Source organism: Lactuca serriola, chromosome 4, assembly GCF_051521515.1.
Source record: "Lactuca serriola cultivar US96UC23 chromosome 4, Lser_US96UC23_V15, whole genome shotgun sequence".
Lineage (NCBI taxonomy): Eukaryota > Viridiplantae > Streptophyta > Magnoliopsida > Asterales > Asteraceae > Lactuca > Lactuca serriola.
This window is the reverse complement of record NC_136411.1, coordinates 121,951,780-121,963,535: the sequence shown is the minus strand read 5'-3', so window position 1 is coordinate 121,963,535 and position 11,756 is coordinate 121,951,780. Positions and strand designations below refer to the sequence as shown.

Genomic DNA, 11,756 nt, shown 5'->3' with positions numbered 1-11,756 from the left:
TCATCTTTTCAGTGAAGGCTGGAGCATACTCGTTGACGTTTAGTTTTCCTTTCTTCAGATTCTAGAACTCATTGTTGATAATCAGGAGATCTCGCTCAGAGCAATATTCTCTTTTCAACTGCATCAAGAAGTTTCCCCATGACATTCTCTTTGCTTCTCCTTTGGGCATAATATCATCCAACATATTCCACCAGATCACAACTCAACCCTTTAGTTGTCGGACAGCCACCGAGGGGGGGGGGGGAGAGAAAGAGAGAGATAGAGAGAGGGAGGGAGGGAGGGAGGGAGGGAGGGAGGGAGAGGGGGGATGAAGAGAGATAGATAGATAGGGAGAGAGAGAGAGAGAGAGAGAGAGAGAGAGTTTCATCTTTTTTCCATTTTTGAAGATACTCATGCATTAGTAATTTCCCAGAGATCCAATAGTTCGTTTTCTTTGATTTTTGGGTAGCTACTTCCTAACATCAAAGCCTTTAAATCGTCCGGTTTGTTTGCCCATATCTGTCTTGGAGCCTCGGGAGTCGTTGCTTTTGTTTTTTGCTGGAAAGCATCCCTTGTTTTGGTGATATTCTTCTTTGTCTTTGCTTATTTGATTCCTAACACTTGAAGCCATATGTTCCAAGTGTTTGATGTTTATTGTATGCCTCTAGTACATCTAGAGAAGAGTTTTGTATTGCTCAAATATTTGTGATAGTGGATTTGAAACAGCTCTAGTAGTCTCGTGGTTTACTCTCAAATTGTTGAGAGATTTCCGATGCCTAATGCCTAACTTCATGCATACAATGTAATATATCTCTATACACTAACATTAAGAGATATATATACTACAATATCATAACATATGACACATGGTTAAATTCTAAGAAATAACAACATAGTTATTTTTTTTACCGATACATGTAATCTACTATACCTTTTTCCATAAGAGCAAAGTTCTTACAACTTTGTACCGACTATAACAATTTTCAACCTCAATAACTAGTAACTAAACAACAATACGAAGAAACGAATGCATAATGAATCTGTATGGTACATGTTTCTATTAATGCACATACATGTGACTTGATGCATATAATTCAAATCTGAATGCTAAAATGTCTTGTTTCGTCACTTTTACTAACCGAAAATGTGGAGTTTGTAGTTTTGCCCCTAAAATTAGCCATGACCGTGTATTCTCCTAAGAACCCATAAAAGCTAAAAGTACCATGTTCGTCAGTTTGACTATTGATAACCCCAGTTTGCCATTCTTTTAGAAGCCTATCGACAGTATCACCAGCTGGAAGATTGTTGAAATTTGTATCAGTTAGGCACATTTGGTAACATTTTCCGTTCTGCTTCAAGGCAGACCACAACATTATTCCATTAACTGAAGGGTGTGAGAAGCCTTCACGCAAAACATCTTCCAAATAAGTCGCCTATAAGAGAGAAAAAAATATATATTAAAAACAATAGTACAAAAGATGTTTTTGTGATTAAGGTAGAAAATATGGATTTAACTAATGAAACCGGACCATTGCATAAATATTTGAATACTAGCTCTTAAAAGAGCTGATTAAAAACTTAATATGCGTCTTAGAAGTCTTTCTTAATTCTTTTTATTACAACGAAAATGATTGTTTCCTCCAAAAAAAAGAATTATACACAACCCACGCTTCACAAAAAAAATAAATTAAATTAAATAAAAAATAAAATTAAAAAACTACTCGTTTGGTGTCACGAGATTCACTTAGGATGACAGATCATGGAATAATTTGGACAGTTGCCCCTATTGTTTAACCTTTTTAGTGGGACATATTTTAAAAAATTATAGATTTGTCCCATTTGACATCATTCCGATCTGACTTCAAAATAAGTAAAATAAGTAAAACATAGTACAACTTCTTATTTCATGTCATGTCATATCCTAATAAACGCAGCTATAGAGATGCAATTTATGGATCTAAATGACACTCATTTCTGTCGCAAATAGTCTAGCTTTTCATGAAGGACAAAGTAAATCTTGATACTAACCTGTGTATCTTGGCCTAATGTATTTGCAATATCAACTTCAGTAAGCCAAATCGGAATTTGTAACGTTGCAAATTTATCAAGAATGGCTCGCATCAAAGGCAAATTCGGTACTTCAAAGTGACTTTCCAATCCGATCCCATCCATATAAACTCCAAATCTCCTCAAATCCCTCATTTTCGAAATATAAGTGTCGACTGTAGATTTAACATCTCTACAACTCTCCACAACATTAAAATCGTTCATGAAAAGCGTCGCTAAAGGGTCGGCTTCATGTGCGGCTTTAAAGAATTCGTAAGTAGCATTTTTTCCAAGTTTATCCTCGTAAAAATCAAAGTGAAGAAACTCGTTGCTAACATCCCAGTGGACGAATTCGTCTTTGTACCTTGTCATTAGGCTTGTGATTCTTTGTTTCACTGCTAGCTCTAGCTCGAGATCGGTTAGATTAAGAACCCATGAAGGTATGTATTTTGGGTCTTCCCAAAAAATGTTGTGACCTCTAGCAACAATTTGGTTTGCTCGAACAAAATCAAGCATTTTATCGGCTAATGTGTAATCGTATACCCCTTGTTTAGGCTCGGTTGCAGCCCATTTGAGCTCGTTTTCAAATACGGCTGCATTAAATCGTTCCACGAACCATTTCTATAAATGTAAATTCAAATAAACTCAGACGTTGATCATCTTTGAATAAAATGTTATCTGGATAAATGATTTTTAAAATATATGAAAAAAATGACGACAGCTTCGGAGAAATAGAAGGTAACAAATAAATGAAGGTAAATTTGGAAAAAGCTGAAAATTCCTCTCTCTCTCTCTCTCTCTCATTTGAAGAAAAACTAGCACAAATTGCGCAAAATAGCAACCTACTTTACTCTCATGACCCGTATAGCAATGTAATTATATTTTACCCACAATAGCAACTTAAAATGCTATTATCGGTAAAAAAAAATCTTTATCGATAGTAGCATTTTATTTTATATCTTTACGTAAAATGGCAATATATTAACATTTTGCTACCAATATAGGTGTTGTACTTTATTTTTTTAGTAAAGAAATGTGGATATTTTCGATTATGCGTAAAGATTTGTAAGTGCAATACGTGTCCATAAGATGTATGTATGTTGCCGTTATGACTTACATATTTCTATTAATAGTAAAAAATGTAAGTACGTTGCAATTACAAGTAACATATTGTTATTATCGAGAAAAGAAAATAAGTAAGTTGCTATTATTGATAAAGAAATGTAAATATGTTGCTATTTTGGTTTAAAAACAAAGTACCTTACCTACATTATAAAAAAGAGTAAACTACGTTACTATTCCTAGCAATTGTCAAAAAAGAACATGATACATTCATGTGTTGAACCATAAAACATACCTGATAAGGTAAATTTCCAATGATATAATTGTTTATAGCGGATCCAAATGGAAAATCTTTCGAAACTTGTTCCACACGGATCACTGCCCCTTGTAGCCGAGCTCCTTGTTTATCCGACACGTGAATTGTAACAGCACGCTTTCTTTCCTGAATCAAATGATATATTAAATGAAAATAAAAATTATGCTTCAACAACTTGTACATACGGTGTTGATCTTGTACTGTTGTTGCAGTGACCATTGCTCTTTAGTAAAGGGTTGCAAAGATGCACTCGAAATTGTTATGGTAATTTCCTTGTCATCAGAATTCTACATCATTTTAAAGATTTCATGTTACATATTGTTTAAATTGATATAAAAGTAGAAGTATATTGTGAGGAAAAATAAAGCAACGTATGTTGCTATTTGTGGCACCTGGAAGTAGAGTAGGGAGGGATTTGGTTCTGAATTTATGTAAAATCCGCCTTTAAGGAAGGACCAACATTCATGACGTGCAACAACTGTCCCTACACAAGAATTTCCAGTTGATAGCCTTGCGGTAATCAAGGATGAATTTGAACCGGAGATCTTAATCCAACCTACAACTCCCCAACAGAAAAAGTATTTAGTAGTTTTTTATATATTGATCAAATTATTAATATATGATTTGATATATTTTAGAGATAATGACCAACATATGACTTGATATTTAACAAATTAACTAGATTTTTTAGCATTAACATAAAATAAGAATCAATTTCACAATTGGTGCGGAATGCCTTTTTGAATGATCCCAGCCACAAAGCGGCGTCAAAGTTTTGAAAATGTTTCAATTTTGATTATGACATTTTTAAATAATTGTGAAATATGAACAATTTGCAAATTTTTGGAATTTCTCAAAAAAGAATCTGTTGACAAAAATCAGTTTCATAATCTTTTGGAATTTCCTAATCAAGCGTTTACGGAATTGATGATCATTTTGTGTTAATAGTGTAGAAGGAGATCAATTTGTCAGATGTTAATTAATGTTGGGATATTTTTGTGTAGTTATGGGTCTGATGTTGTGGTCACATCGGGAATACCGCCCCACCCTAACGTCATGTCTCCATGGAGAATACAACGCAAAGGCAGGCTGGTGGGTACGGGTCATACTCTCCACATCATTTATTTTACTACATCACATGAAATGTCATTCTCCACACCGCTTTATTTTTGTAGGCTGGTGGGTACGGGTCACACTTTCCATGTCATTTGTTTTTGTTTTCTTTTGTTAATAAATAAAAATAATAATTTATAAAATATTATTTATAAAACATAATATTTAAACAAAAACATTGCATTTTAATTGAAAACAAAGACATTAAAAATACGTTAAGATAAATAAAAAACATACAACAAAGGTTGTCAAGATCGGGATCGTGATCATTAGATCCTAGGATCCTACCTATAAAAACATTGTCGGGTCACAATAAGATTATTTTACATGTAAGATCGCAGACAAGTTGGTATGATCGGGATCGGGATCAGGATCGTAAGATCGGGATCCGATCCGATCCTACAATTCCATGAAAATTGCCAAATTTTGATCCAATTTTTATTATATTTACCCATTTTGTTGGTTGAATTGGTCTCCTTACTTAATGCGCAATCAAGAGTAACTTTATTCTTGTATTGTTTTTTGAACCATAAATGACCAACATCAATAGAATTCTTTTTTCCTTTTACGTTTTACCATCATCGATGGTATTGCGATTTAGCTTTGGCTTGTTGTTAATTTCTTCCTTGAATAGTTCAAAATCAACAATAAACATGAGCCTTTTTGTGGTTTCTTTTCTTTTAATGTTCAAACCTTTTTCCTTGAGAGCTTGAGAATTTGCAGTTTTTAATTGAGCTTCAAAAGTTAAAATTGTTATTGATTTCCTCCTTATAGTTAAAGCAAATAACATGAAGGTTGTGAGTTGTTATTGTTGTATGATAAATAGTTAGTATTAATGCTCTTTTTAGCTATCTAACCATGTCATTAACCACTATATTTTTTTTTGAAACGGCAAACTAAATAATCTAGTCCTAAATAACCACTTATGTCTCCACCGAGACTTGAACCTCAGACCTCTCATATGAGATGGTCACTCCATACCGCTAGGCCGTTGGTATTTAACCATGATATACGAAAAAAAAGTTTTATATATGATCAATTACTTTTTTATGTAATTTTTTAGATCCCGATCCCGATCTTACGATCTCGATCTTGCAAAACTGAAAATGATCATATATATATGATTCCAATCTTGACAACCTTGCATACAAGAATAACTAACGTAAATTTGCCCCTTATTTTTTTTCTCGAATCCGTGCCTTCAACTCTAGCAAAATGTCATGATCTTCGGACGACAAACCTTCGGTGACTGTTCTTAGAATTTGTGAGTCATTGATTAGTTGTTATGAGTAGAGTGCGTATTCTAACTCTAGTTGTGCCTGATTTTTTATTCTCGTTTTTGTTATTCCCACTCAACCACTTCTTGTCGTCGAAGAAGTTCTATGTGCTCACGTCTCAATATGTTTTTGTCTTGTTGCACTACTATGTGCTCCTTGAATTTTTCTTCTATTTCCGCTGTGTCCTTCGATTTCCGTTCAATTTCCTTTGCTAAACATTTCCTACGCATGTTTAGCTGCTTGTTTCGCCTTGTCCCTTCCTATCGGTCGTCGAGGAAGGGAGACCTCCGCAATGTCTTCTGGAATTTCATCCATCCCGGTGTTAAGGTATATGTGAGTTCATGTATCGAAGCGTCAACCGAACCTGAATTTTGTGACCTCTTCGATTTTGTTTTCTAATAGCATTGGAACGTAACTCCATTGTGGATCTTTTCTTAAAATCTCACATGGTTTCTCAAAATTGAAAACGTGGCCAATCTCTGATCGATATTGTGCATTAACAGCTTTAAAAACATCAAAGTAAATGCAACCGCTTTTTTTTTTTTTTCGAATAAAGCTTATTGTATATTCCGTTGAGTTTGATATACCTCATGTTATTTCTTGTCATTTACTAATTGTGGCATTGTTGTTGTGCTATGGACTTTTATTCATTTTAGCATGAAATTTTTGGTGCACACCTTCCCAAAAAACATTTGTCTTCATATCATTTACGCCAATGATGTTTTTTAAAGTCGCACACCGGGCCTCTGATAACACAATTTCCTTCTCTATCGTCCAATAAAAAAACGATCAATGTCTTAAGTAGTAAATGGCAAGAAATGGTATGAAGAAAATGCTTTTTGGGAAGGGGTACTCCAAAAGTTCATGCTACAATGAAGAAAAGTCAATACCGCAACAACGATGTCTTAAGTAGTAAATGACAAGAAATGAACAGGACGTGTACCGAATTCATCGGAATATGCAATAAGCTTTATTCGAAAAAAGAAAGCGATATCATAGACTTCAATGTGTTTTAAAATCGTGAAGGTGGAGTATCGATTAAAGATGAGCTATGTTTTCCATTTTGAGAAACCATGGGAGATTTTGAGAAAAGATCCAAAATTGTCTTACGTTCCAACATCATTGAAAACACAATCAAAGAGATCACAAAATTAGCTTCCGGTCGACGTTTCCAATGCATGAACTCACATCGACCATGACGCCGAGATGAATGAAATTGTAGAGGTCTCCCCTCCTTGGTTGTGACCGATAGAAAGGGACAAGGAGAAGCGAATTGCTAAACATGCGAAGGAAATTGAAAGAAAATCAAAGCTAATGGTGGAAATAAAAAGAGAAATTTGAGTAGCGCATAGTAGTAATGTAACAAGACAATGTACTGAGATGTGAGCACATAGAAATTCTCGCCGACAAGAAGCAGTTGAGTGGGAACGACGAGAATGAGGAGAAGAACCTGAATGGTCACGACGAGAGCACCGACTCATCAATGACTTGCCAATTCTAAGTATGAGCGCCAAAGATCTTAAACTTTTGCTAGAGTTGAAGGTAAAGAATCAACAAAAAAATTAGGGGTCAAATTTAAATGAGTTAACTTTGTATGTTTTTTTAATTATCGTAATGTATTTTTAGTTTCTTGTAATGCCTTTATTTCCGATTAAAATGTAATGTTTTATTTACATGTTATGTCTTATAAAATTATTTTGTTTATTTATTAAAATCCGAGAAAAAAGGTGACTTGAAAATTAAAATGGTGTAGTGTGGTGATCATTTCTTAACAAAAAATAAAATATTGTGGAGAATGAAGTGGTGTGGTGAAAATTAAAATGTTGTGGTGTGTGGTGTGGTGACTATTTCCTAACGAAAAATAAAGTGGTGTGTAGAATGACATGACATATGATGTGGCAAAAATATAATACAAAGAGTGCTCTATTACCAACAACTTAATAACAAGTATTTATATCTTTTATTTATGATAACTATGTATGTTACCCATAATAAAAAGAATTAATTTCTTTTAGTGAGAATAACTATTTATTTTCTCTCTCTCACACACACACACACATATATATATATATATATATATATATATATATATATATATATATATATATATATATAATCAATTACAGTAACAAACTTATTTTTCTTTCCAATGTGAAGAATGTATTTTATTTTTTATATATTATTATCATCACTAACAAAGTATAAGTAGATTGTTAAAATAGTTAATAATTGTAAGAACATGTCTAATTCTTAACAATATATTTTACACAAAATTACTAAAATTGGTATTAAAAGATAGTTTAAACACGAGGGCAAATGTTATAAAAACTCTCGAGATTGTAAGTTTTTGTCGGTTTTACCTAAAGTTATGCTTTAGGTCCATTAATTTCTCAAATTTATAACTTTTTTTTTCAATTTTATCATTTTTGTAAATTTATCTAGTTAAACTGAATTTTTTTTAATTTACGACTTTAATAAACTAAAAAAACCAAACTTAAGAGTTTTAACAAACCAGAGGGTAAAGTTGAAAAAATTGTAAGAATTCTCTTTTAATGAACTTAAAATCTGTAAAATGGTGAAACCAATAAAAACTTACAAATTTAAAGATTTTTTATGTCATTAACCCTAAACACTATATTGTTTTTGATCTATTATACCTTTTTTAACACTAGAATGAACATTTTAGGTATATTCCAAATTGTTAACTTTTGATAATTATAAAAATCAACCCTTATATTTATTAGTTTTTTCTATAAACTTATTTATATAATTTTATTTTAATAATTTTGTAAATATTATTATAAAAAATAGTATATATATATATATATATATATATATATATATATATATATATATATATATATATATATTGTGGTTTATATTAGTAAAATATCGATAGACTATAAGTATATAAATTTAAAGTTAGAAGGATCGTTATAGAAAGTTGAAACAACTAATATTATATTTGTTTGGTGTTAATAAATAATATAAAATCTCATTTTATATTATATTATTATGTTTAAGACCTACATATTATACGAGTTTATTTAGAAAAAATATAAGAAATTCTAAACATTTGACAAGTTTGAAGTCATAAGAAAAAAATAGAAAAAATATTGAATTATTAAAATTAAATTGTTTGTTTTTCTTTTAAATTAAATAAATAAATTAGATACATAAATAAAAGAAACTAATGAAATTTTAATTTAGAAAATTTAAAATTAGAAGAAAGTCAATTAATAAAATTGATATCCATTTATTGTTACATTTATTGTAATTATTATATTTAAATATTAGATGGAAATTAATAAAATGAAAAAAAAAAACCATAAATGTCATGTCGAAAAAAATTAATTGAAAATAACCACAAAATAACATTTTATCAAACCAATGAGAGTGTGACATATTGCAAAAAACTATTTAATTATTAGGGAGTATTTAAAAACACGGATCGGACCAAATTTACATCAAACTTGGTATAAAAATTAGGTTGGAGATGCCCTTTACATTGCTATTTTATGTAAATAATAAAATGAATGTAATTATGTTATATGTTAAATTAAATTACGTTTTACAAGTGTGGCGCTACAAATTGTTATTATCCGTGTGATATTTTAACTTTTTAAGTATATTGTTGGTATGACTAGTCAAACTTCGAACTAAAGAATAAATATTTTACTTATAATATTGATATTGATATTGATTGACATTAACTAAGTAGAGCTATTTCCCATAAAATAATTTGAAAAGTTACCAATTTGATTCAATAATAATCTTAACTGGAGAAACTGTAGAAGGTTGAAGGATCAAGACTTGACAACACGAAAGCAGGCCAGGAGACCATGGTCCCGTTACCCTCCGTAATGAATTCCATTGTTGCAGCTTCATTTTTCAGGATTCCTCCATCGTAAAGTGGATCCTCGGGTTCCAGTTTACACTGTTTCAACAATTTTAAACAAATCCAAATACCCATCAAATCTTTTCTTGTTTTCATATTTGAAAACATGAACTATGAACTCATTTTCATGAACAGTTGTACTGAAGAAACAAAGAAATTACCTGTGTGTAAGCAGTGTAATCATAGAGGGGGCCATCTGCAATAACAACAACAAAGAGAGAAAACTTAATGAGAAAGAGAGAGAGTAGATAGAGAGAGAAAGAGATGGGTAGAGAGAGAGAGAGAGAGAGAGAGAGAGAGAGAGAGAGAGAGAGAGAGAGAGAGAACCTGGAGAAGAGAAGATTGAAGATGGGAAAGAGAGGATGATGACAGCAACAAAGAAAGGAGAATACGCCATTGATGTTCTGCAACTTTCCTTTGAATTTTTAATCACCATTTCTTGATTTCAAACTCATCAAAGTGAACACTTTCGAAAACATTCCAAATTCTCCCTCACGTGTAACTGAATCGATACCACAACACATATGCGTACAATGTATATATTTATAGAAGGTGAGAGAGAGGGGGGTTGGACATATGTTACACAGAAGGGGAAAATTAATAAAACATAATTTTATAACGGTTATAACTTATATCATATAATTCTGTCATTGTTTGAGAGTTAGTGTCATTTTCTACAAATCTTGTGTTTTGGTATAATGTTCCCTTAAAGGTCACGTGATGCTTATTCATTGAATTATAACAATCTATCAATTATATAATGATTTAACTTTCCAAGTTTTATGTGATTGTTAAATATTTTCTAAAAATAATTATATGATACAACTGGCACATATGCAATATTAATGAATTTGTTGTATTATATATTAGCACAAATTTATTACCAACATGATTTCTTTAGACATTTGTTTTTGGATATGAGGATCATTTTTTTAAAATCTTTTATTTAAAAATGTAAATTTGGTTCATGAATTTGTAATTGACCCCAATATTTTGTCCAACACCATGGATACGCATTTGAAGGGTATTTTTGATGCTTTTAGGTATCTCTATCTTCATTTAGGAGATGAAACCACTTGTATAAAGTTGAAGACATAGAATGATGAACAAGAATCGCATATAATACTCAACAAGCATCCGTATCTAGATTTGAAATAATTAACCAATTGCAAGTCTATATTAAATTGAATAGTTAAAGCGCACCAAATAGAATTGTGAAACTAAATTATGTAAAATCAGTAACACATCAAACTCTAGCTTGACACATACGGCTTGAAACGTCAAGCCGGGTCACACTCGAGTTTTATTGAGCTCGAACTTGGTTCCATAATAATTCCATAATTCCACATTTGTTTGGCAATAGTCACTTTATTACCATACGAAGTCATAACAATTTTAATTAAGTAATTATTATTTGAAATTAATACATGATTTTAAAAGTTAAACGGTACATATTATCTTCACAAATTTCAATTGTTTCCCAATTTTGTCAATTTTGGTCATACTCTCTCCGTCCCAAAATTATTGTCTACAGACAAAAAACATACAGATTAAGGAACCATTAATTATCACTAATTGTATACAATAAAATGACAGTTTTGTCGTTACTTTGCATTTAATGTTCCATTAAATTCTTAGTTGGTTAAGTAATAATGAGAGGGTATTTAGATAAAAATGTTATTTATCTTTAGAAGTAGACTATTATTTTGGGACAAACCAAAAAGAAAAATAGACTATAATTTTGAAACAAACCAAGTATTTATTAATTTCTGAAGTTTTAAAACAAAACTAAAATATATGGAAGACGCTTCACTCTGATCTTATCAATAGCTGAAAAGGTAAGACATCAAATTTCTTTATCTTTAAACCAATTCTTAAAAAGCAAATGTTTATATATATATATATATATATATATATATATATATATATATATATATATATATATATATAGAGAGAGAGAGAGAGAGAGAGAGAGAGAAGGAAGTTCAAATAAAAACAATAAATAGTGTGAGAACGTAAAAATACTATGTTTATGTTATTATTATGTAATAAATGTTGTATACGT

General features: G+C 31.1%; 1 protein-coding gene across 1 annotated transcript; it reads right to left on the bottom strand.

Moving 5' to 3' along the window:
* Window positions 1-849: 849 nt before the first annotated feature.
* Window positions 850-10,262, bottom strand: LOC145102441 (endo-1,4-beta-xylanase 5-like). The gene is made up of 8 exons (XM_079039837.1): window positions 10,019-10,262; window positions 9,853-9,887; window positions 9,574-9,730; window positions 3,796-3,959; window positions 3,589-3,690; window positions 3,383-3,529; window positions 2,008-2,646; window positions 850-1,412 (listed from the first exon to the last, which is right to left on the bottom strand). Exons 1-8 carry the CDS (start codon window positions 10,125-10,127, stop codon window positions 1,074-1,076), a joined length of 1,692 nt encoding a protein of 563 aa, XP_078895963.1. The 5' UTR covers window positions 10,128-10,262; the 3' UTR covers window positions 850-1,073.
* Between the last annotated feature and the right edge of the window lie 1,494 nt (window positions 10,263-11,756).

What these genes read in the sequence shown, in the direction of transcription:
- LOC145102441 (XM_079039837.1), bottom strand. Translation starts at nt 10,127, where the DNA reads ATGGTGATTAAAAATTCAAAGGAAAGTTGCAGAACATCAATGGCGTAT. An exon ending in ATTACACTGCTTACACACAG is followed by an intron (nt 9,731 to 9,852) that starts GTAATTTCTTTG and finishes TTGTTGAAACAG; the next exon opens with TGTAAACTGGAACCCGAGGA. An exon ending in TTGGAAATTTACCTTATCAG is followed by an intron (nt 2,647 to 3,382) that starts GTATGTTTTATG and finishes TTACATTTATAG; the next exon opens with AAATGGTTCGTGGAACGATT.